Below are 25031 nucleotides of genomic sequence, written 5' to 3' on the forward strand. Positions count from 1 at the left end.
CGTGAGCCTCCTGGTCCCCGTCCAGTGGTTTCTTCCGGAGGATAGTGGACTCAGTGGACACCTGCATCCATGCCCCAAAGCTTTCTGGCTTCAGTCCAAGCAGCTGGCAGGTTCATCTTTCTCCCTAGGGCCCCACAAACACCACTTCCGGCCCTCCTGCCTCTATTTGGGCTCTTCCTGCCTGGATCTCTATACCCACGCCTGCCCTTCCCTCTGCAGAGCTTTCTCCCTCCCTTCACGAGCCTTATTTCTCTCTCTCAGTCTCCATATCTATTTCTTTCCCCCTTCTTCCCTCCTCCCCTGCTTCTCTCCTCCTTGTCATCCCTCCCCAGCCCCAGAATGGGTCTCCCCGCCTTCCTCCCTCTCAGGCTGCATCTCCCCCCTCCTTAGTGCTCACCCCTGCACCTCTTTCTTTGTATTCTTCTCACCCTCTCTCAGCCTCGCCAGCATCTCTCCTCCCCCGCCCGGCTTCGGCCTCCCCCTGCCTCCCCATCTTCAACTTAGTCTCCTCCCCCTCGCTCCTCTTCCCTCCCCTCCGCCTCGCCCCACTCCCAGCCCGCATGCCAGGATTTCTCTCCTCCCTGGGGGTCTCAGTGCATCTCCTTCTCCTCTCTGCCTGCCTCCTCCCTCACCGAAGGGTTAGCGGACACCCATCCTTTTCTGCTTGGGGACCCCACCACCACCCGCATCACTGCCTCTGTCTCTTCTTCACCGTATCCTCCTCTACCCACCCTCTTCTCTCTTCTTTTCTCCCTGCCCCTTTAAATCTGCCTGGCCCAGCCTCCCCCGTGATGCTGGGATGGAGCAAACATTGATTTGTGCTGGGATGGAATCGGAATTTTGATTTATTTTTCCTCTCCCAACCATAAGAAGAAAAAAAATAATAAAAACACCCCCTCTTGATAGCCCCCTCCCCCTTTGCATCCAGCTCCCAGCTCTTCTTCCCTATCTCCATCCAAGGCAGATTTTTTCCCCTACACTATTCTCATCTTCCCCCCCCCCTGCCACTCCCCCCCCCCCCCCCCCCCCCCCACCCAGCCTGCTCCTCCAGCGGGGAGAGAGGGGACTCACCGGACTCCCCCACCTTTCCTCTTTGGGTTGGAGCAGTCTCTCCGGAAGGGGAGGGGGCTTGGCTTGTCCGGGCGAGGTGGGAGTGGAGGTATCCTGCCATGGATGCTGTGCCGGGGAGGCAGCCTGAGCCCCAGCCCACATGGTGAGTAGCCTGCCCCCTCCCTTCTGCCTCTCTGCCCGTCCCCACCCTGGCCTTTCCCCTGCAGAGCCTCCCCTGGGCCCCATCCATTGCCCCCGAAAAACCGTCTGCCCACCTTGGTCCGATCTCCCCGCTACATATTCTACCCCCACCCCCATCCCTTTGCCAGAGACGCCGAAGAACCGGGACAGAGGGGTCCTGACAGCAGCCAGGGAAACGGGTGCCCTACGATTCTGCCCAGCCCCCTCTCAGGACCCCCAAACTGCCATCCACACTCGACACTTCGGGGTTCTAGGTTGGAGAATTGGGACTCCTGCTTGGGGTTGGGGCCCCAAGTCCTGGGAGGGGCCCGCTCCACAAAAACAGAAATGGGGGAAGCCCCCATGCCCCCCAAGCTTGGGAGCTGCTGGAAAATGCTGCCGAAGGAGGGGGGTGGATTGGGGGGCGGTGCTGATGCCCCGAGCCACCGGGCCAGGGAGCGGCGGGCAAAGAGGAGGGGCCTCTCTCGCCACTTGCCCCCCTCCCTCTTTCTCCGCAGCCACTCAGGATGAGGGTCCGGCCCTGCCTGCCCTCGCTGGGGCCCCCCCGCCCGGCCCCGGTCTAACTGCCCCCGCCCCCAGACCTCGCCCGGCTCCAAGGCCCCCAGCCGGCTCTCCAGCCCCAGGATGCGCTGAGCCGCCGGGGGGCTGAGGCCGCGCCAACTACATGCATGTCCCCCGGGGGCAAGTTCGACTTTGACGACGGGGGCTGCTACGTGGGGGGCTGGGAGGCGGGGCGGGCACATGGCTACGGCGTGTGCACGGGCCCCGGCGCCCAGGGCGAGTACAGCGGCTGCTGGGCACACGGCTTCGAGTCACTGGGCGTCTTCACGGGGCCCGGTGGACACAGCTACCAGGGCCACTGGCAGCAGGGCAAGCGCGAAGGGCTGGGCGTGGAGCGCAAGAGCCGCTGGACGTACCGCGGCGAGTGGCTGGGCGGGCTGAAGGGGCGCAGCGGCGTGTGGGAAAGCGTGTCCGGCCTGCGCTACGCCGGGCTCTGGAAGGACGGTTTCCAGGACGGCTACGGCACCGAGACCTACTCCGACGGAGGTGCGGGACCCGGCCCACCAGTGTCTGTCTGCTCGTCCGCGTGCGCCTTCCCTAGCCTTGCGCCTTCGCCCGCCATTTGCGCCCTTGCGCCCACCCATCTGTCCCCCGCCCCACATCGATGTGACCTCCCGCCCCTAATTTCTGCCTTCTCCCATGATGATTATGCTTTCCTCAATTGTCTGTCTCCTGCTCGCTTCTCCCTCACCCCTTCTCTGTCTGCCTGTTCTCACACCTCCTTCTCTACCTGCCTGTCCCCAACACCTCTGCTCTTCGTCGGCGTGCCACTCAGAGTCCTGTTTGCCTATCTAAACGCCCCCACCAGCCTGTCCTTCGCACGCCTGCCGGGCCCTCCCCGTTTCCCCTGTCTACCTGCACTGCCAAAATCTGCGTAGGGCTCCTGCTACCTGCCCGTCTTCATTCTGCTCTTCCACACTTTCCCGCCCAGCCTGGCCTGTCCCCGGCTCCCAGTGCCCTTCCCCGACCTCCACACTAACCGCCTCCACCTCTCCCGCCTGACGCTTGGGCTTCCAGGGGTGCTTGGGACTTGGGGCGCAAGGAGCCCAGGGGCACGTCCTGACTCTTTCTCCCACCCCTCCGCCGCCCGCAGGCACCTACCAGGGCCAGTGGCAGGCCGGGAAGCGCCACGGCTACGGGGTGCGCCAGAGTGTGCCCTACCATCAGGCGGCGCTGCTGCGCTCACCCCGCCGCACCTCCCTGGATTCCGGCCACAGCGACCCCCCGACGCCACCCCCACCCCTGCCCCTGCCGGGCGACGAGGGAGGCAGCCCCGCCTCGGGCTCCCGGGGCGGCTTCGTGCTGGCCGGGCCCGGGGACGCCGACGGCGCGTCCTCCCGAAAGCGCACTCCGGCGGCCGGCGGATTCTTTCGTCGCTCGCTGCTGCTCAGCGGCCTCCGAGCGGGCGGACGTCGCAGCTCCCTGGGCAGCAAGCGAGGCTCCCTGCGCAGCGAGGTGAGCAGCGAGGTGGGCAGCACCGGACCGCCCGGCTCGGAGGCCAGCGGGCCCCCGGCCGCAGCACCGCCCGCCCTCATCGAGGGCTCGGCCACAGAAGTGTACGCAGGCGAGTGGCGCGCAGACCGGCGCAGCGGCTTCGGCGTGAGCCAGCGCTCCAACGGGCTGCGCTACGAGGGCGAGTGGCTGGGCAACCGGCGGCACGGCTACGGGCGCACCACCCGCCCCGACGGCTCCCGCGAGGAGGGCAAGTACAAGCGCAACCGGCTGGTGCACGGAGGGCGCGTCCGCAGCCTCCTGCCTCTGGCCCTTCGGCGGGGCAAAGTTAAGGAGAAGGTGGACAGGGCTGTCGAGGGCGCCCGTCGAGCCGTGAGCGCTGCCCGTCAGCGCCAGGAGATCGCCGCTGCCAGGTGGGCGTCCAGTTCAGAGGCCAAAGCTGGGCTAAGAGGAGGGGGTGCGCTGGGGACCGGGAAAGGGGGTGTGCCTAAGGGAGGACCAAGGCCTAAGGCCTAGGGCTTGGTGGGGAATAGCAAGCCTAAGGCCAGGCAGTTGTAGCCCTGGGCATTCTCGGTGTTTATATCCGAGGCTACAGGTGGATGTGGGTGTACCTGTGGGTAGCTGGGTATTTGAGGGAGGTGGTGTAAGGCTGTAAATGTGTCTCGGTGTCTTTTGTGTGGAGATGTGTCTGTGGAATCCATTGTTGTGTGTGGGAGTAGCAAGGAACCTGTTTTGTGCAGGCCCAGAAATCTCTTGGAACTCAAAACATGTCCCTAGTCTTCCTCCTCTTGCAGCTGATCCAGTCTTCAGGCCTCAGGCTGGGAGCATCAGCCCTGGGTGGAAGAGGGACTGTCCCTTCCTAACCACATCCCAGCCTGACACCATTTCAGCCTTGGGCCTTTGGGAAGTCGAATTAGTACTGCTGACCTATCCACCTGAAAACATAGTCTCTCCCAGTTTTGCCCCTTCTGCCTTCTTTTACCCAACTGATAGGAGGTTTGAAGGGAGGAGGCTTCCCTGTAAATGAAACTTTTCTGTAAATCAAATTACATTTCCTTGCATCAGGAACCTTGCGATCTAAAGCAGTGCTGTCTAGCAGGAATATAATACAAGCCAAATAGGTAGTTTTAAATATCCTAGTAACCACATTAAAAAATAAAAAGAAGTCAGACATTGTGGCACACACCTGTAGACCCAGCTACTTGAGAGGTAAGAGGATCACTTAAGCCCATCAAGACCAGCCTGGGCAACATAGCAAGATCCTGTCTCTAAAAAATAAAAAACCATACAAACAAAGGAATAGAAAATAAAAAGAAGCAGGTGAGATGAATTTTAATAATATTTTTATTTAAACCAATATATCCAAATATTATCATTTCAACTGGTAACCAGTGTGAAATTATTAAGATATTTTACAAATTCTTTTTGAACTAAGTCTTTGAAATCTGCAACTCCCTGGGCAGCAAGCAAGGCTCCCTGCACAGCGAGGTGAGCAGCAAGGTGGGCAGCACGGGACTGCCCCTTAAATTTTACACTTAAATCACATCGTTTCCATTCAGACTAGACACATTTCACATGCTTAATAGCCACAAATGGTTTGTAATTACTGAATTAGATAGCAGAGATCTGAAAGAAGGCCAGGCACGGTGGCTCACACCTGTAATCCCAGCGCTTTGGGAGGCTGAGGCGGGTGGATCACCTGAGATCAGGAGTTCGAGACCAGCCTGGCCAACATGGTGAAACCCTGTCTCTACTAAAAATACAAAAATTAGCTCGGTGTGATAGCAGGTGCCTGTAATCCCAGCTACCCGGGAGGCTGAGGCAGGAGAATCGCTTGAACCTGGGAGGCGGAGGTTGCAGTGAGCCGAGATCATGCCACTGCACTCCAGCCTGGGTGACAAGAGCGAAAGCCAGTCTAAAAAAAAATCTAAAAGAAGCCAAAAATCCACTTGTAATGAGATTCATAGACCCCTTATTTATACAACTCACATATCTGAATTTTCACATATTGGGATTTTCTTTTAAAGGGGTGGGGGATTTCATTTAAATTTGAGACTTCTTCAGAGATCAGAGATCAGGATATGTCCAGATATGCTTAAATGAGTTTGTATAATGGGTGACACAGTGAGTGAGTGAGTGTGTGTGTGTGTGTGTGTGAGAGAGAGAGAGAGAGAGATAGAAAGAATATAAACATGCCAAATGCAGAGTAGACGTTTGAGTCAGAGAATGTGCATCTATAGATGTGTCTGGGAGTCTGGATGTTAGAGCCCAGGGCCTTTAGCCAGGGAAGGGGGAGGGCAGAGCACCAGGGAACATTTTAGACTAGATAGAGTGGAGACATGTGCAGGAAAAACTGATCTCAGTAACTAGAGGATCAGGCAGTGGGAGGAGGTTGGTTGGTCTCCCCAGCAACAGGCCTGACAATCCTGATTGGCTGCCAGCTGCCATGGAAACAGCAGAGCCTCAGCAGCAGGTGCCTCTGCCAGGTAGCCTGAGCCTGGCCTGAGTCTGAGGCCTGAGCACAGACTAAGTCTACTGAATAGGACTTGATCATCCATACTCTTCATATACAAAAATAGGCCTCATCAGTGCACCAATTTCAGGCAACCAAAATAACTCAATACAACCCAAGACCATGATCCTCATGCTCATGGCTCAACAGGTGCCCTTGATAGCCCTGTCCACCTTCTCTTTGACTTTGCCCCACTGAAAGGCCAGAGGCAGGAGACTGCACATGTGCCCGCTGTGCACCCTGAGACCAGCTCAGTTTCAGCATAGGGCTAGTCATATAGAGTCTGAAAGTCTCTTAAGACAGAAGAACCACGTTATCTGAGATCCCTCCCAACAGGCTCTAAAGATCTTTGACCCACCAGGTTTGAGGAGAAGGGACTAATCATAGCTCCCAAAGAACATAAATAAGAGGCTATGGACTAAGAATATGCACAGTAGATATCACCATCCTCTTCCCCACCCCCATACCAGACTGCCTTCCTAAGCCAGAGAGAACAGGCCTGTGACCAGAGGAAGTCATGGGGTGTGATCCATTCAAGCCCACGGCAAGCTCATCTGACTGACTCTTTCTCAGCTCCTTTGTGTCCTACCCTCAGAATTACAGAACTCATTTAAGGACGAGGCATCTATGATTAACAGCAGAGGGTGAAAGGGAAGAGAAAACTGAGGAAGCATCTGACATCAGAGGAAGAACTGAGAAACAACAGTGGGGAAGGACTGATCAGACTCCCAGACTGCCTGCACCTAAGGAGCAGGGAAAGTGGGAGGGGGTGTGGAAGGGAGACTAAGGGTTTAGCCAGAAGTGTAGTCGCAATGGTGAGAAAGCATGCATATTAGTAGGGAGAGGGGATGGGATCATTACCGAAAGGGGAGACCCACTCTTACTCCAGTTCCAGACCTCAGAAAAGCATGAGGGGGGTCAGTGGGGTGGTAGCAGTGACGGGATGAAGAACAATGTGATAACAGAAGAGGCCGAAGGAACGCAAGATAGGAAATTCTCATGCCAAGAAATCTGCACTGGTAGAGATAGGATTAATAATAAGGAAAAGAGATGGTAGAAAGGGAAAGGGAGGTAGAGACTGTTAACATGAGGGAGACGGTGGCTCTGAACAAGGGAGCGGGGCAGGGACGAAGCTGCTTGGAAGGGAGGACCAAAGTACAGGACCCTGCGCTGGACCCCACAGAAAGGCCTGTGACTCCAGGGGGTGAGAGGGGTTAGTAACAAGAGGAGGTGCTAACTGCAAAGAAGGTGGTAGGTATAGCTCATAAGCACCAAGCAGGACTGCCGAGGATGTGCTAAAAGGGTGAAGTCTCAACTGTCACTGGGAGGGGGGCAGGACAGGAATGGAATGACAGAGTTCCGGGAGGTCCTGGCCCTTGCAACTGGAAGAAGTGTTACTACAGGACATAGCAGTAGAAGGCTGTGAGAGGAGCAGGAGGGTGTGATGATGGCAAATGCAGCCCAGGTCAGGGGGAGGAAACCGAATGGGAGCTGCCCTGGCCTGCCAGGAAGGGAAGCAGCTGGCAGAGTGTGGGGAAGGGTGAAGACTCCAGAGGACAGGAGGATATGATATAGAGGGGACGGGTCTAGGGGGCTGGAGCATCTGAGCAGGGGCTAATTTGAAGTGGGGGAAGGTCTGCTAAGTCCCTGTCTCTGGATCCGACAGGGCAGCAGACGCCCTCCTAAAGGCAGTGGCAGCCAGCAGTGTCGCTGAGAAGGCTGTGGAGGCAGCTCGAATGGCCAAACTGATAGCCCAGGACCTGCAGCCCATGCTAGAGGCCCCAGGTGAGGCATGGGCAGCTGGGGGGAGGGGAGTGAGGTCCCTAGGAAGCTAGAGAGACTCAGGTGTGGGGAAACAGATGAGAAGCCCTGCAAGGGAACCGGGGATGGGAAAAAAACAAGGAATGAGGGTGCAAGGAACACAGGGTAGGGGCCAGACCTGGTAGTCTGGGGAGTGGGACTTGGGAATGTATGCAGTAGGTTAATGGGGGGTTTGGAGTCTGGCGGTGAGAGGCTATGAGCCTGGGAATTCCAAAGTCCTGGGAAGCGCCCAGTCAGGAATAAAGCTGCAGCCACTCCAGCCCAAGGCCGGTTAGGCCCCTCTGATTCTCAGCTATCCCTACCCAGGCCGCAGACCCAGGCAGGACTCAGAAGGTTCCGACACGGAGCCCCTGGATGAGGACAGCCCTGGGGTGTATGAGAACGGACTGACTCCCTCAGAGGGATCCCCTGAACTGCCCAGCAGTCCTGCCTCCTCCCGCCAACCCTGGCGACCCCCTGCCTGCCGGAGCCCACTGCCTCCTGGAGGGGACCAGGGTCCCTTCTCTAGCCCCAAAGCTTGGCCTGAGGAGTGGGGGGGGCCAGGCGCACAGGCAGAGGAACTAGCTGGCTATGAGGCTGAGGATGAGGCTGGGATGCAAGGGCCAGGGCCCAGAGACGGTTCCCCACTCCTTGGAGGCTGCAGCGACAGTTCAGGAAGTCTTCGAGAGGAGGAGGGGGAGGATGAAGAGCCCCTGCCCCTGCTGAGGGCCCCAGCAGGCACGGAGCCTGAGCCCATCGCTATGCTGGTCCTGAGGGGCTCGTCCTCGAGGGGTCCTGATGCTGGGTGCCTGACAGAAGAACTCGGGGAGCCTGCTGCAACCGAGAGGCCTGCCCAGCCGGTGAGATTCTCTGTCCCTGCTGTGTGCCCTCTTCTCCCAAAGCCTTGCCTCCCACCCTTTCCGGGCCTGTCTGATCGCCAGGGGGCTTTTTATCTCCACTCGGCTTCCTCTGCCTGGCCAGTCTTGGACCACATCCCACCTCAAAAAAATAGAGGGTGCTCGAGCTGGAAGGAAACTTACACGCCTACAAGCCTAACTCCCTCATTTGACAGATGGGGGAACTGAGGCCCAGAGCACTTAGAGTAACTTGCCCAGGGTTATAAACTAATAATCAATGGGAGAGCCAGAACATTTTTTCCCCCGTTCTCCTTCCATATCATTTCCAGCTCTCAGTTTCCTACTCCACCCCCACCCCCACCTCCGCACTTTCTCTCTTTGGTGCCCAGAAATAAAAAAGGAAAAGATTGTTCCCTCCCTACCCTGACTCTCCCTCCCTCTCCTGGGAAGAAGTTGAAATAGGGAAGAAGGCAGAAAAGCGGGAGAGGCGGAGTTTCCCCAGAACCCTCTACTCTGATTGGGCGCTAGGCCTTCTGTTTCCTAGCAACCACATCCTCACCCCTTCATCCCTCTGCCTTGCTGCAGTACTGGCTGCTGCTGCCAATGTCTGCTACCAAGGCCAGGCACCTCCTGCCTAGGACACATGATATGCTGATGGGAGGGAACTAGAGGGAGGAGGTGGAAGGGCTGTCCCTGTATTGAAGGTGCCAGAGGAAAGGTGGGGCCCTGCCTGGGAGAAGACGGGGTTTTGCAATCCAAAACAAATGTTGGCAATCCCCCTGCTCCAGGCTCTGCAGGGAGGTACCTGAGACCCTTCAGCTCTGCCACCTCAGCCAGGGCAGGAAGGTGGGCCCTGTCCACGGGGACTGAGTCTGCTTCCCCCTCTGTCTCTCTAGGGAGCTGCCAACCCCCTGGTGGTGGGAGCCGTGGCCCTCCTGGACCTCAGCCTGGCGTTCCTGTTCTCCCAGCTCCTCACCTGAGGCTACTTCCTGGCCTGGTTCTGGCTTTGGTTGCGTGCCTCTTCACCCCTTTGACCCGCCTTTTTTCTCTTCTCCTCTTCCTGGCTGTGTTTTTCCTATCTTTCTTTCTCTTCTTCCTTTCTTTTCTGTGCTCCTTTGTTTTTTTTTTTTTTTTTCTCTCGCTTTCTCTTTCCCTCTCCTTTCAGATTATCTCATTTCTTCTGGATCTGTCTCTGTATTCCTCACTCCCTTCCCCATCCCAACCCCTTCTTTCTCTAGATTGTTTACATACGAAGGGCTTTTCTCTCTCAGAGTTGCTGTCTTCTCTGAGACACACAAATCTAAGTCAGACCATTGCCCCACGCCCTCCCACCTTTTCTTTAGACCTCAACTTCGCTGCGGGTGGGGGTTTGGTGTCCTAAGGAGACTCCTGGAAGCTGAATGGAGAGGAGGAGGAAGAAAATGAAGAAGGAGTGATTGAATGCCGGGCAAGGGACTGGCTGCGCTGCTGTGGCTCCCTAGCCTGAGGGGCCTGCTGTCCCTCTGAGGCCTAGTGAAAAAGCTGCAGGAGGTGCATCCTCCACCTCTAATCCTGGAGGCTATTATCTCACCTCTAAGCACTGAGCTGGGTTCCTGCCCAATTCCATCCTTCCCTGAGGGAGAGAAGGGAAGTGAAAAGTAGAATAACTCCCTACCATTTCCCTCTTTTTCTCCTCATCAGCCAGCCCCTCCTCCAGCCCCCTCTGGTGGCATGCCATGCCAAGAGCAACGTGTAAAGGAACAGAGAATATCCAATGCAGTCAAGTCCACCCCGCCCAGACTTTGCCACTGCCTTCTCCCACCCTTCTGTCTCCCCCACAATAGTTTATTTGGTTGGTCTGGACTCACTTGTGGCCTTTGATTAAATTCCTAAGGGGCCTGAAGAAGACATTTCTACTGCAGAGGGTTAGAGGCACTTGAGCAAGGCCCCCACACCCCAACTCTGGGAGTTGTGGTCGGGGGAGGCACTTCTCGGGGATAGGACCAGACAAGATAACAGGAGCTCACAAGGAAGCAGAAGCTGTGACAAGTTTAGTAGTCTCAAAATGGGTTATGTCCCTTCCCCCTTCACATCAGAATCTTGTGAAATGGGAAAACAACAGAAGGAGGGGATCAAAGAAAGCTGATCTCACATGCTTCCCAGGCAGGGCAGAGGTGGGAGTCAAACCTGGGTGACAGGTGGGTGGAGAGCCCTGTTTGAGGCTGTGGCTGATCCCTCTCTGGTATTAGCTTTTCCCCTGGGAGCAGGAAGCCCTAGGAAGAGGGGACTGTAGGGTCCCCAGGGGATCTTTCCTCCCTCCCCTGCATGAGGCAGAGGCAAGCTGCCTGCCAACCCCCTCCCTCAAGGAATGGCCTTGCCCGGGAATGCCCACCACACATACCCTCTTTTTTTTCTAGTCAAACTCTGTTTATTCCTTGGCTTGCCTCCCTCCTTCCTCTCCTCTCAACCTTTACTTCTGATTTCTATTTCATGGAATTTGGGATTGAAGTTAAACTACAACAGTGCCGCCAACACCAAGTCTTGCAGGAAAAAAATACAAAGAAATTTAACAAAAAAAAAAAAATATATTAATAAAAAAGTTCAAAAAAGGGGGGGGATTGTCATCTCCTTTGGGGTGCGATGGCTTCAAATCCAAACTGAGGCTCTCCGGGTGGTGAGGATGTGCGAGGAGGCCTCTTGAAGAACTCCAGGCCTATCATGCTGTCTGTCCGCTAAAGCCTGAGGCTCGAGGTCAGAGGATTCAGGAAGGCTCTGCATCGGCCCAGGAGGGCGGGGTCCCGTGGTGGAGGCGGGGAGAGGGAAGGACCGCACGGATCACCAACCCCTGCTCGGCCCCGTACCAGGAAGCGCTGGGGGGCAGAGGAGCGGAGTTGAGGCAGAAGCCAGGTGAGGCTGGAATCCTGGGGGTAGGCAGGCTGTCGCTGCCGCTGCCTGAGATGGAAATCGGGGGAGGAAGCTCGCGGAAGAAAAGAGGAGGGTCGTGGAAACAGAGCAATGGCTGAGCTAGGGATGAGGTACCAGGTAGGGGGAGGAAACGGGAGAAATAGGTGGGGCTCCAGCGCATGCTCAATAGGAAGGGGCGCCGGTAGGGTGCGGACGCATGCGTAATGGGCTTCTCGGGCGGGGGCTGGTCGCGGAATTTGGAGACCCACTTCCAGAAAGGTAAAATGCGGGAGCAATTTTAGGGTACCTGTGGGACCCGGGCTCTTAGGGTCTTGACACAGGACGCGCCTGGGCCGAAAACCCAGGCACGCCCGGCCAGAGAGTGTTTCTTCACTCCCGGACTCTGCCAGTCAGAATGGTGGCGCCTTCGCTGAAGCTTCAGGACCTCATCGAAGAGATTCGCGGGGCCAAGACTCAGGCCCAGGAGCGGGAGGTGATCCAAAAGGAGTGCGCCCACATCCGGGCCTCCTTCCGCGATGGGGACCCTGTGCACAGGCACCGGCAGCTGGCCAAACTGCTCTACGTCCACATGTTGGGCTACCCCGCCCACTTTGGACAGGTACTGGCCAGGAATACCTCCCTCCTGAGCTTGATGAAGGCTAGTGGGGCAGAGTCACGGACTCTCTCACCTGTTTATGCCCTGGTTTTTCAAATTCTACAATTTCAGAGTCCTCACAGGCTGCACTGCAAACCTCTTTCCCCATTGCTACCCCTATTGGTCATCAGCTGGCCTGAACCCTTCATTCTCTGGCCAGCCTCGTTTAGGCCAGGCACCTCCTCCTTTCCTCTCCCATCCTCCTCAACTCCTAGTTCCTCCTACCCACTAACGCCTGAATTTCCTAAGCTTCTCCTCTTGTTGAAGGGAGAGTGATGAGATAGGATGCCCCACAGGTTAATCTGGTTTTAAAGAGGAAGATGGAACAGGGATGTGAGTGTCTATGGTTTCACCCCTGCCTCTTCCTGGTTTGCCCCCTTGACTATAGATGGAGTGCCTGAAACTGATCGCCTCCTCCAGATTCACAGACAAGAGGGTGGGCTACCTGGGGGCCATGCTTCTATTGGATGAGAGGCACGATGCCCACCTGCTCATTACCAACAGCATCAAGAAGTGAGAGGGTTCTGGCAATCACTTGGAATCAGGGAGATGGGAGAGTAGGGACCTTGGAAATCCCAGGGGACTGCCTGTTGTGGGTATTGAAAAGGACTGATTTTCTCAGAGGTTTGACTGACCGTCCTCCCAAACCCTGCAGTGACCTGAGCCAGGGGATTCAGCCAGTACAAGGCCTGGCCTTGTGCACTTTGAGCACCATGGGCTCTGCTGAGATGTGCCGAGACCTGGCCCCAGAGGTGGAGAAACTGCTCCTGCAGCCCAGTCCCTACGTACGCAAGAAGGTGAGATGGTGGGACTCCTGGCACTTGCTCCTGCAGATACTGCCTGCTGTGTGCCATATAGTAGTAGATGCAGGGGTCCATCCCCTCTGATCCCTGTCTGAGGCCCCGGACCTCTGCAGGCTATTCTGACTGCAGTGCACATGATCCGGAAGGTCCCTGAACTCTCCAGTGTCTTCCTCCCACCCTGTGTCCACCTGCTTCACGAGCGTCACCATGGTAAGGCTGTGGGGCTCCCCATCCTTTGCTTCAGCTCTGTGGACAGAAGAATTGAAAATCGGATGGGAACACCAGCTCATAGGAGAAGGGTAGCGCACACACACAGGCACACACGCAATAGACTCTCTTGCCCCTGGCCCCCACCATTCACTTCCCCGACCCTAACCCCAGGCATCCTGCTGGGCACCATCACGCTGATCACGGAGCTCTGCGAACGAAGCCCTGCAGCCCTCAGGCACTTCCGAAAGGTGGGCTGGTGAAGGGGCAGGCCCTGGGCCTGAAGAGAGGGTCAGTGGGGAAGGAATGGGGCTTTAGCTGGAGAGGATTAGAACAAATGCCCAAAGTTGTGCCCTCCCTCCAGGTGGTACCCCAGCTGGTACAGATCCTCCGGACTCTGGTGACAACGGGATACTCCACAGAGCACAGCATATCTGGAGTTAGCGACCCCTTCCTGCAGGTGGGGTGACCTTTCACTGCTGTATCCCTGGAACAGAGAGGGCATAGCAGTAAGACCATGACCTGTGGTCTCCTCCAAGAGAACACTGGCCCTTTCAGTGTCCTGGGCAGCAGAATAGCAGGCACAGGATTGCTCAGGTCATCCCAGGACCTGTGAGGGGAGAGGGAATGCCTAAAAGTGAGGAAAATACAGTTTGGTAACAATGTTTTTTTTAAGCCTGTCCTGAACTCCCCTGGCCTCACACACCTCTGTTCCCCTCCCAGGACCAAGAGACCTGTGGAGGTGAGGAGGTATGGGGAGGATCTAGGGAGCGAGCCAGACCCTCACAGTGCTCTCCTCCATGTTGGAGTTTTCTCCTCAGCTCCATGACTCCTTATCCTATGAACCCCTCCACCTTTCAATTTTCAACCCAACCTCAGGTCCAAATACTTCATCTGCTTCGGATCCTGGGCCGGAACCACGAGGAGAGCAGTGAGACCATGAATGACTTGCTGGCCCAGGTGGGGGCTGGGAGGAGGGCACTGGTTAGCTGTGTTGCTTGGAGACCCCACCAGCCCTGGGTGCCCCTCACTTGACTCCTCACTGTGCAGTGGCCGTATCATTGCCTCTCCGTCTCCTCTAGACAGTGAACTCCATGAAAAAGGGACACAGTCTGTCTTAGTGCTATTGCCCCAGTGCCCAGGCCGGCCCTGGCACATAGTAGAGGCTAAGGGAACTTTGTTGGATGGTTGAAGGCTGGACAGATGACATGTTGGAGTCCTTCAAGAGACCTGAGGATTACCCGGGCTTGTTGGCATGTGCCTGTAGTCCCAGCCACTCAGGAGGCTGAGGCAGGAGGATCACCTAAGCCTGGGAGGTCAAGGCTGCAGTGAGCTGTGGGTGACAGAGTGAGACCCTGTATCAAAAGAAACGGAGACCTGAGGAGGGCCCTGAGCAGATATATCTCCTCCCTCCTCCACTCAGGTAGCCACTAACACAGACACCAGCCGAAACGCCGGGAACGCGGTCCTGTTTGAGACAGTACTCACCATCATGGATATCCACTCTGCGGCTGGCCTACGGGTATCATCCCTTATGCCTCTCCCACTATGGCCCCGCCCACCACCTCACTCACACAGGTCCTGCTTGCTGGTTTCTTCCTCCTAGCCCCATCGTCTTGCGCCAATGTGTTCCCACTCCTCAGTGGCTGAGCAGGTTGCTTCTTTCCTGGCTGACCCCAGCTTCTGCCCCTCATAGGTTCTAGCTGTCAACATTCTTGGCCGCTTCCTACTCAACAGTGACAGGAACATTAGGTAATAGTCCCAACTGTCTACCTAGGCTGTGCCACTGATCCCCTGGCCCTCTGCCCTCCTTCCTCCAGAGCCTCCTGATCCATTTCTCTCTTACCCCTATACCCAAGACAGGACGGGGATGGGGCCTGATGGCCATGGTGTGATAGAACCTCCCCCATCCTGACCAGGTATGTAGCCCTGACATCATTGCTTCGACTGGTGCAGTCTGATCACAGTGCTGTGCAGCGGCATCGGCCCACTGTGGTGGATTGTCTGCAGGAAACTGATGCCTCCCTCAGCCGGTGAGCAGTGATAGAGGGGACAGGAGGGCAGGGCAGAGGTTCCCAGTGCCTTGTGGCCAAGACTCGAGCCAGCTTAGAGCAGCTGGAGTAAGGGGACTAAGGGGGACAGGTCCCTGGGGAAGCAGAGGGGCTGAGGCATGGACCAGGATAACCTGGGCTACCTGCATGGAAACCTCTTTCTCCTGCCAGGAGGGCCCTGGAACTAAGCCTGGCTCTGGTAAATAGCTCCAATGTGCGAGCCATGATGCAAGAGCTACAGGCCTTTCTGGAGTCCTGCCCTCCTGACCTACGGGCTGACTGTGCCTCAGGCATCCTGCTAGCTGCAGAGAGGTGAGGTGCCCAGGAGTCGAAGAGGGTAGAATCTGGGCAGGGTCAGTACCAGGACTGATGAGCCATATATCCCCTAGGTTTGCTCCCACCAAACGCTGGCACATAGACACCATCCTGCATGTGCTGACAACGGTGAGACAGGGGCTAGTCAGAGAGCTGGGCAGAAGTGGTCAAGATTCACCACACTGACTTGGCCGTGCCCACACCTTCCAGGCGGGCGCCCATGTGCGGGATGATGCAGTGGCCAACCTGACCCAGCTGATTGGGGGGGCCCAGGAGCTACATGCCTACTCTGTGCACCGCCTCTACAATGCCCTGGCAGAAGACATTTCCCAGGTACCATTCCCACCTACCCAGGCCCAGGGCTGCCCAACCACTCGCTTGCCCATCCTCGACCGCCTCCTCCCTATACTAGATTCCAATTTTTCTCTCAAGATCATAGCTACCTACATAGTGCAGAAGACATCCAAGCACAGAGCTCTGTTTTTAAGAACATCTGGGCTTTTGTCCTGACTCTGGTACCTCCTGGCTATGTAACTACAGATGACTAACTTCCCTTATGCTCCACGTAGCCTGACTGCCTCTTAGAGCTGCCTTGAGATTAAAGCTCTTGTGTTTATGAGGTTTCATTATTACCTTGAATGCTGAATGAATTAACAGATGCCAGGCAGTATCTACAGCCCCCTCTTCCATCTTAATTAAATAGGGTGGGCAGAAAGCATCCACACCTTCCACAAGGGAGGGACCCTCTCACATTTCCATCCTGTGTGGTTAGGCCATGTAGTTCTGATGCTTGGCCACCAGAGGGCAGTGGGAGCCAGGTAACAAACTTCCCTTTCTCCACCCCTCCAACTCCCCCCCACCATCTCTGTACTGCCTAAAGGGATATTACCAGGTCTGGAAGTGAGGAGAGGACCTCAGACACTGGCCCAGCAGTGTTTCTTTCTCTCTCTCTTTTTTTTTTTTTTTTAATAGAGACGGGGGTCTCGCTATGTTGCCCAGGCTGGTCTTGAACTCCTGGTCTCAAGCGATCCTCCCGCCTCAGCCTCCCAATGTGCTGGGATTACAGGCGTGAGCCACCATACCTGGCCAGCCCAGCAGTTTCTTATCCCATGTAGCAACCACTGGTGCAGGTGGCAGCCTGGTGCATTGGGGAATATGGGGACCTCCTGCTGGAGGGGAACTGTGAGGAGATTGAGCCCCTTCAGGTGAGACCTCATTGGGGCTACACTGAGGAGGGACTCGTCAGGGGGGCAGGACTTGCACCAGGGTCACTAACTGTATCCATGTCTGAAGGTGGACGAAGAGGAGGTACTGGCATTGCTGGAAAAGGTGCTGCAGTCCCATATGTCCCTGCCAGCCACTCGAGGATATGCCCTCACAGCCCTCATGAAACTCAGCACTCGCCTCCAAGGGGACAATAAGTAAGAAGGGGTCCCAGCCCCTTGAGAGATGGCCTTTCACTGGGCCCACCTATTTCTGAGTTTCTTTCCAGGCATATATACCCAGCCCGCCCTAACCCCAAGCCCTTAGGTTCTTGTTTTTGAGCCAAATCTGGGTATTTCCCTGCTCCTTGGGCCTTTCCTTCCTGCGACATCCTGCAGTGGCACACTGCCATTGCCACTTACATACTACACTGGCCCAGCCGCATCCGCCAGGTGGTGTCCATCTACAGGAGCTGCTTGGACGTGGAGCTGCAACAGCGGGCTGTGGAGTATGACACACTCTTCCGGAAGTACGATCACATGAGGTGTGTCCAGCACTGGGCTGCGGCATGGGACCCAAACCCCTGCCCTCTCCCAGATGCCCTTTTGTAGGTACAAGGGCCTCATCCTCACCTGTGTTCCACATCCATGGTGAGAGCTTCCCACCCACTGTTAATTGAAGCTAAGCTGGCTTCCAACCCTCCTTGCTCATCTGAAAATCAGCAACAACATGTCATTTTAGGAAATCAGAAGGGAACTTCTGAGCCACCATGTGCCCAGGGCTCCATGTTCCTAGTCATCATCCTAGATGCCTCTTGTGAAAGGCCCAGAGACCACACAGAGGCACACTTGCATTCCATCCTCAGGGCTGCCATCCTGGAAAAAATGCCTCTTGTGGAGCGAGATGGCCCTCAGGCTGATGAGGAAGCAAAGCAAAGCAAAGAAGCAGCCCAACTTTCAGAAGCAGCCCCAGCACCCACAGAGCCCCAGGTGAGGAGGCTGGAAACCCTGGGGTAGGAAGACAGGCTGAGCTTCATACCCAGCCCTGCCCCTTCTGTCCCTTCCACCAGGCCTCACAGCTCCTGGATCTGCTAGATCTCCTGGATGGGGCTTCTGGGGATGCCCAGCATCTTCCCCCTCTGGACCCCTCCCCAGGAGTTGCCCTGGTATACCTGCTTGACCTTCCCTGTGCACCTCCACCCCCAGGTAAGCCTAAGCAAAAGGGAGATGTCTTAGAGAAGGTAGGTAGAAATGTGCTGCTTCTCCTAAACCAAGGGCTGAGGCTCATGGACCCTGCTTCTTGTGGGTCCATGTGTGTCCCCCATCCTATCCCCATCTCAGGAGGTAAAAGGATGAAGTCAGTCATGGTCACCTGTCTTCCCTTTGTTCCAGACTTCTTTCTCTGGCCTACAGGGCCCTGCTTCCTTCCCAGCCCTTCTTATACCATTTTCCCACTACCCACTCACTGCCCCCTTCTCAGCTCCTCACACCCTCCCACCCTTGGCATTTCATGTTCTTTTTTACAGGGAATGTTCTTTCCCCAGCACATCGAATGACCAGCTCATTCTCACTCCAGGCTTCAGCTAAAATGTCAGATGCCTTCCCCTACCACTCCTATTTAAGTCAGTTCTCCCCAGTTATTCTAGAATGACTTACTTCCTTCATAGCATCTATTATGGTCTGTAATTATCTTGCTTATTTTATTTATTTTTATTTTTTGAGACAGAGTCTCACTCTGTCACCCAGGCTGGAGTGCAATGGCGCAATCTTGGCTCACTGCAACCTCTGCCTCCCAGGTTGAAGCTATTCTCGTGTCTCAGCCTCCCAAGCAGCTGGAACTACAGGCACGAGCCACCACACTCGGCTAATTTTTTGCATTTTTAGTAGAGACAGGGTTTCACCATGTTGGCCAGGCTGGTCTCGAACTCCTGACCTTAGGGATCCACCTACCTCAGCCTCCCAAAGTGCTGGGATTACAGGCATGAGCCACCATGCCCGGCCCTTTTTTATTGTTTCTCTCCCCCATTAGACAGTCAGCTCCAGCCTCATCTTCCTATCTACTTTGTTACTAGCCTCTCAAGTAGTGCAGGGCCAATAGGTGTTCACTCAATTTTTGTTGAACAAACATATTCTCTCAAACCTGCACACTGAGCTGCCTTTGTCTCCCTACTCCAGCTCCCATCCCAGATCTCAAAGTGTTTGAGCGTGAGGGAGTACAGCTGAATCTGTCTTTCATTCGACCCCCTGAAAACCCTGCTTTGCTGTTAATCACCATCACTGCCACCAACTCCTCAGAGGGTGATGTCACCAATTTCATCTGCCAGGCTGCTGTGCCCAAGGTTTGTAAAGATCAGGGTTCAGAGGTGGCCTGGGGACTCCAGGAGAAAAGGCCACTAAGTAGAGGAGGTGGGTGGGAGACAGTGCGAGATGCGATTGAGTCATCTGGAGATCAGCACTTGGGGAGTTACAGGAAAAGGGTGTGGAGCCACTGGGTGTAGAGGAGCTGCCTGAGCCCCACCTACTGCCATACTGTGCTCTGTTAAACTCCTGTGCTCAGAGTCTCCAGCTGCAGCTGCAGGCCCCTAGTGGGAACACAGTTCCAGCTCAGGGTGGCCTTCCTATCACCCAGCTCTTCAGAATCCTCAATCCTAACAAGGTGAGCTTCAGGAGTTCCCCCAAGTCAAGACCCAGGGATAGCAGAAGTCGTGGGTGCTAACCCTGGTCCCCACTCTCCTATTCCTAGGCCCCCCTGCGGCTAAAGCTGCGCCTCACCTACAACCACTTTCACCAGTCAGTGCAGGAGATCTTTGAGGTGAACAACTTGCCTGTGGAATCGTGGCAGTAACTGTTTCCATCACAGCCTGAAATTCTCCTGTGTCCCAAACCCCAGGGGGCCCCAGCCGCTTGAAACCTACACCTGAGGGCTACCAGCAGGTGGCACTCTGGCTCTGCACTGCAAAACCTGGGGACCAGCCCCCTTCTCCCCCAAATAAAGCCCAATAAAGCTTGAGAGGGGAGGAAAGCCATATTTGGGTATATTTGAAGTGGAAAATGTGTATGAATAACAGCCAGGGAAAAGCATTCTTACATAAGAGGTGTGCATCTTCCCCTGAACCTTGAGAACCTGACTCAACACAGGGGCGGGGATGGGGCGGCTGCTGGTTCTTTCTAACCCTCTTCAGGTCAGGGAACAAATTTGCCCCAAACTTCTAAAGCTGGCACTCTACCCTCTGGGCCAGAGCTGGGCACAGTGGCAAAATCAGAATAGAATTTCTAGAGTTCTAACTGGGATTCCCAACCATTTCCTCAACTTGCTTCTATTTCCCACACCCCGAGGCAGGGAAATCCCTGCTGCCTCCCCTCATCTTCTAACTCAGCTGTAAGGCGGTTTAGGAGCTGCTGGCAGAATCAATGGCATCGACCAAGGGAGGGGGGTGGCAAGGGATTTTCCTGTGCTTAACTACTGATCACGGCTAAGTGGAAATCCTATAAACACGAGCGGAAATCAATGGAGGCTGCTTAGCGGCCAGGGGAGAGGGGCGGCCCACAGATTGCATCTGACGGATGAGGGAAGAAGCAACAGCCAGGGAGGGCTCAAGGAAGAGTAGCTTAGAGTAAGGGGAAGAAACAGGCAGAGCTAGAGAGAGAGGAGTCACTGTCAGAAGGGATGCTGAGGGGAGAGGCACAGTGGGCCAGGAGTGGACTCCATTAGACCCAGAGTTCCCTTCCCATTCTGGGAAGTGACACCCCTAGCCCAGGCAGTTATCAGGATCTTCAATCCCCTGTGGCCTCTGCTTGGAGCTGTTCACTTCTAGCAGGCGCTGATAGTCTTGAGGCCGGAAACGCTGTAGGTACACGATCAGCTTGGCCGGTGCTGTCTCCTGTGCAGGCACACCTACAGGTAAAAGGACAACGAAGAGAGAAATGGACAGAGCCACAAGCACTTTCACTCTGCTCCCTGCCCACCTAGCCAGCACCCCATGGATGTTTCCAAAGCCACACTGGGGTTCTGAATGTCATCCACCCAGCTTCTATAACACACTAGTCCACTCCTTGCCTGCTTGTGGAACTGGGACCTAAAAGAGCAACTTCAGGCAAGAGTGGGACTAGAAGCCACACTTGAGCCTCTCCTCCAGCAAGGAGAAATGGCGAAGAGGCACCCAGGCACCAAGAAGACGAAGGATACCTCAACATCAGCTCATTTCAGTTATTACCCTGTCCCACAATCAAGATTAAAGCCCATCGCAGGGCGCGGGGGCTGACGTCTGTAATCCCAGCACTTTGGGAGGCCAAGACGGGCAGATCACGAGGTCAGGAGATCGAGACCATCCTGGCTAACGTGGTGAAACCCCGTCTCTACTAAAAATACAAAAACAGCCGGGCATGTTGGTGAGTGCCTGTAGTCCCAGCTACTCCGGAGGCTGATGCAGGAGAATGGCGTGAACCCGGGAGGCGGAGCTTGCAGTGAACTGAGATCGCACCACTGCACTCCAGCCTGGGGGACAGACTCTGTCTCAAAGAAAAAAAAAAAAAAAAGATTAAAGCCCATCTAGAACAGGCCAAAGCTCATCAGCTTAGTAATGAAGCACATGCAGAGATGTACAAATAGAAACCAAGAGCTATAGAAAGCAGAGGAGGGAAGCTATAGCCATGGGTGGGATTTACATAGAGTTCTCACCTCTACATCGTAAGGTGAGAATGGAATTGCTTGTTGCTGGTGTCTGTTGTCAGTGCCTGACAGTGTACTGGGCACGTAGCAAGGAACTCAGTGTATGTTTGCTGAGGGGGCTCAAACAGCACTGCAGGGCTGTAAGGCCTCATGGGGTGCAAAATTCCACACTAGTGCGAATGAACTGTCTACAAGGGAATTATGCTTGGGAACAAATCTGCCAAATCAAGCCCCACTGTCTCACATAACTATAATGTTATTGCCCTTTACAAAAAGCTGAAAGGACAAATTAAAGGGATCTAGGTAATTGTAAAACAAAAGGACAGAAGATTGGTTGGACTCTTGGTGTAGTGGGCAGTGCATCAGTCTCATGATCTGAAGATCCTGAGGCTGAGCCTCCCAGAGGTCAGCTTTTGTAAAAAGGCTTTTTACTCCTCCTTGTGGAGGACTGGTGACTGAAGAAGAAAAAAAAAAGATTGGGGGAAGGAAGAGTCAAAGCAGGGAACTGAGAAATGAAACTGAAGGAGAGCTGGCTATAGGTATGAGAACTAAATGAGACAGGTTGGCTGGAATTAGACACATGGAAGGACTAAATCCAAATTAGACAGCTACTGTTAAAGAGAAAACAAGATTTCACAGAACTGTAAGCAAACTTAGAAAACTGCTAAAACAATTCCCATTACAAAAATAATCCAGGCCAGGCGCAGAGGCTCACACCTGTAATCCCAGCACTTTGGAAGGCTGAGGCAGGCAAATTGCTTAAGGAGTTCCAGGCCAGCCTGGGCAATACGACAAAACCTGGTCTCTATTTTTAAAAAAATTTTTTTAATCCAGAGGCCCTCCCCCACTACATGGTCCAGTGGGTGCCTCCAAAAGAGAAAAGTGGGGAGCAGGAAAAGCACAAAAGGGCCTGTCTCTCTCACCAAGCATGCTGCTGAGCCTGTGGATCTTCTCTAGGGCAGTTGGTACTTCAGCCTCCTCATGCACCAGGGCCTCTACCTCACCCACAGCATAGCCAAAGTCGGCTGTATCCAAGTCCACCCTGAGCTGTGGCTCCTCTTCATCAGTTCCCAAGAGCACCAGTTTCCAGGCACTCCGCTTAGTCACAAAACTAGCTACTTCCTGCAGCCCCAATGGGCCCAGCACAGCAGCCACATCTCCAGCCCCCAGGCCATCAGCCCCCAGCACCTTACAGAGCTGGGCCACAATTGTAGGTTCCGCTGTGAGTTCCTTATACTCCGTGTGGTGTCCTAAGACACCTGCTGCTCCAGGACATTTGAGCTCCCATCCACTATCCTCTCGTCGTCGCAGCCAGTGGTCAGCCCGCATGAGGCTCAGCTCAGGGGTGTCATAGTAGGTGTCCCGGAAGGTGACCCGGTGCTCCAGGGTGCCCCCCAACTCCTGCAGCCGCTCCTCTGTGCCAGGCCCTGGAAGGAACTTTCGCTCCACCTCTATCAAACCCTGGGCCATGCTACCTGCAATTGGTTGAATAAACATTTGCTGAGTTCCCAAGGATGCAAACCCTCATGCTCAGCTCCTGGGGCGTCAACTCAGTACAGACCCCCTCCCTGGAAGAACTTATGAGGGGCACGCTGTGTCGCAATAGTCTCTAGGGCTACTGCCCTTTTTCTCTCTACCTCGGTGACATTAAGGCCCTGTCAGTCGTACTTTAAGGTTCCGACAGTGACAGGTCTCCAGTAAAATCCCTTCCACTGCTGCTGATGTCCTCAATCCAAAGAGCCCCCTAGAAAGCAGGCTGGGTAGCGGGTATCCTTTCAACGCCCCCCTCTCTACACCCTGCCACCCCAGGAGGCCAGTGGCTCACGACCCGGGATGACCTGCCCTTTCCTGCTACACTACTGGCCAGCGGAACCTCAGGTCTCACCTCAAAGCCCGAGAGTCTCCTCGCGGGACCCAGAGAGGGGGAAGGGAGCCCACGCCATACACCCGCGAGGAATGCCGGGAGCAGTTCCTGATCCCGGACCTCGTCCCGACCCTCCGCGGGCCGGGCAGGTCCCGGCACCAGCGGCCATATTAGGTCCGTTGTGGCGGTGCCGAGAGCAGGCCAGGGCTCGAGAGACACGCTATGTAATGGGAAGCCGCGACCCCCGTGGCGGCCAGGGGAGCGAGGCCGCCCCCTTGCGCTCTGCTCCTCATTGTCTGCCCCGCACTACTCCCGGGGGTTGGTACAGGTCTCAGACCAGAGGCTGAGCTAGGCACCGTGGGGCGCGGATGCATGATGGGAGATGTAGTTCCAAAGGGAGACTTTGCCCTCTCGCCCCGTCCCTCGCTATGGTGACAGGAAAGCTGCAATTGGTGCCTGCGGTACTCTACCTAAAGCTGAACTGGGGCTACAGGGCGGCGGGGAGAGTCGAGTGCAAGGAGCTCAAGCCCCAGTTCCATCTCCAACACCCACCCGCCCCACCCCCAACGCAGGCAGATGGGCCTGGAATACAAGCCATTCACACTGTCCAGCAGATATCCGCTATAGCAGCCAGTTAAGTGCAGGCCAGTGGCAATGGTGGCGAGGAGGGGGTGATGGGGGGAGGGAAGGGAGCAGGGACAGCGCGTAATAAAGTCCAGTTTAGCTACTCTGGAGTTTTAGAGGGGATCTAATACCTCCTGGCAAGAACGTTCAGGGTAGGAGTGGGTGAGAAACTTTCTGTCAGAGAATAAAGTGATATTTGGCCAGGAACTAAAGATGTGATGGAATTTCAACAGTTGGAGACCTGGATGGAGGCAGGAGTAGCCTAAGCAAAGGCCCAGAAACTGGAGAGCACCTGGGTGGTATGTAAGTAGAAGACGAGGCTAGAAATGCAGTTGAAGAAAAAGCCTTGAGTGCTAGACTGAGGAGTTTGTGTCAGAGTTTCCAGAGGTCCCTAAGCAGTTTTTGTCAGATGTGGAACTACTTATGTTCATTTAGAATACAGAAAGGCCGGTGCGGTTGCTTACACCTGCAATCCCAGCACTTTGGGAAGCCGAGGCGGGTGAATCACCTGAGGTAAGGAGTTCGAGACCAGCCTGGCCAACATGGAGAAACCCTCGTCTCTACTAGAAATGCAAAAATGAGCCAGGCATGGTGGCACGTGCCTGTGTTCCCAGCTACTCCAGAGGCTGAGGCATGAGAATTGCTTGAACCAGGGAGGCAGAGGTTGCAGTGAGCTGAGATGGCGCCACTGCACTCCAGCCTGGGCCACAGAATGAGACTCCCTCTCTCCCCCAAAAAATAAAATTCAGGAAAACAGGGGGTTGACCCTTTGAATGCTTTGGGAGACAAAATATTAATAGAGACGATTCCTTCTTACTCCGTCTGAGGATTATGGTTATCTGGAGACTCTAACTATATGTCTGACCTTCCATGTGAGGAAGCTCCCTGAGGAACTGTGGCTCTTAACTCCTGGACTCCTTCCTATGATGGGTGAGAAGTGCCATGTTCTCAACACCTGCCCTCTCACCAGTATGTTTTTGGAAACACATGACCAGTGAGAGGTATTATAAGGAGAAGGACACTGGTTTAAAGACATGGCATTTTGGCCAAATGTGTTGGCTCACACCTGTAATCCTAGCGCTTTGGGAGGCCGAGGCAGGAGGATCACTTGAGGCCAGGAGTTTGAGACCAGCCTGGGCAACATAGCAAGACCTTGTTTCTAAAGAAATAAAATAAATTTTTTTTTTTAGTTAGCCGTGTGTGGTAGCGCATGCCTGTGGTCCCAGCTGCTCAGGAGGTTGAAGCAGGGGGATAGCTTGGGCCCAGGAGGTCAAGGGCAGTGAGCTATGATCCTGCTACTGCCTGTACTCAGCAACAGAGCAAGA

General features: G+C 55.2%; 3 protein-coding genes and 1 long non-coding RNA gene across 18 annotated transcripts; 2 read left to right on the plus strand and 2 right to left on the minus strand.

Moving 5' to 3' along the window:
• Positions 1-582: 582 nt before the first annotated feature.
• Positions 583-11024, plus strand: JPH4 (junctophilin 4). 2 transcript variants are annotated; one of them, XM_026446938.2, is made up of 7 exons: positions 593-1213; positions 1380-1505; positions 1749-2298; positions 2906-3677; positions 7443-7561; positions 7904-8436; positions 9330-11021. In XM_026446938.2, the coding sequence occupies exons 3-7, from the start codon at positions 1920-1922 to the stop codon at positions 9411-9413; spliced, it is 1887 nt and encodes a 628-aa protein (XP_026302723.1). In that variant the 5' UTR covers positions 593-1213; positions 1380-1505; positions 1749-1919; the 3' UTR covers positions 9414-11021. The 2 variants fall into 2 exon arrangements, with proteins under 2 accessions (XP_023086162.2, XP_026302723.1); XM_023230394.2 differs by lacking the exon at positions 1380-1505 and having other exon boundaries at positions 583-1213; positions 9330-11024.
• LOC116418846 lies at positions 10986-12628 on the minus strand. The gene is made up of 2 exons (XR_004229018.1): positions 11624-12628; positions 10986-11282 (listed from the first exon to the last, which is right to left on the minus strand). It is a non-coding gene; the product is annotated as an uncharacterized LOC116418846 (long non-coding RNA).
• Positions 11219-20852, plus strand: AP1G2 (adaptor related protein complex 1 subunit gamma 2). Of its 14 annotated transcripts, none has more exons than XM_026446929.2 (22): positions 11219-11319; positions 11727-11935; positions 12360-12484; positions 12627-12768; positions 12888-12984; positions 13156-13232; positions 13346-13441; positions 13861-13941; positions 14405-14503; positions 14678-14733; positions 14901-15014; positions 15204-15344; positions 15422-15476; positions 15558-15680; positions 16463-16552; positions 16641-16768; positions 16990-17094; positions 17416-17539; positions 17620-17755; positions 18725-18888; positions 19107-19205; positions 19293-19577. In XM_026446929.2, exons 2-22 carry the CDS (start codon positions 11732-11734, stop codon positions 19392-19394), a joined length of 2358 nt encoding a protein of 785 aa, XP_026302714.1. In that variant the 5' UTR covers positions 11219-11319; positions 11727-11731; the 3' UTR covers positions 19395-19577. The 14 variants fall into 14 exon arrangements, with proteins under 14 accessions (XP_026302714.1, XP_026302708.1, XP_026302715.1 ...); XM_026446930.2 differs by having other exon boundaries at positions 11231-11319; positions 11731-11935; XM_026446928.1 differs by lacking the exon at positions 11219-11319 and adding an exon at positions 11510-11595.
• THTPA (thiamine triphosphatase) lies at positions 19565-23239 on the minus strand. Its single transcript, XM_023230395.2, has 3 exons — positions 23104-23239; positions 22142-22693; positions 19565-20444 (listed from the first exon to the last, which is right to left on the minus strand). Exons 2-3 carry the CDS (start codon positions 22686-22688, stop codon positions 20299-20301), a joined length of 693 nt encoding a protein of 230 aa, XP_023086163.1. The 5' UTR covers positions 22689-22693; positions 23104-23239; the 3' UTR covers positions 19565-20298.
• Between the last annotated feature and the right edge of the window lie 1792 nt (positions 23240-25031).

This window comes from Piliocolobus tephrosceles, chromosome 6, assembly GCF_002776525.5.
Source record: "Piliocolobus tephrosceles isolate RC106 chromosome 6, ASM277652v3, whole genome shotgun sequence".
In the NCBI taxonomy this organism is placed as follows: domain Eukaryota; kingdom Metazoa; phylum Chordata; class Mammalia; order Primates; family Cercopithecidae; genus Piliocolobus; species Piliocolobus tephrosceles.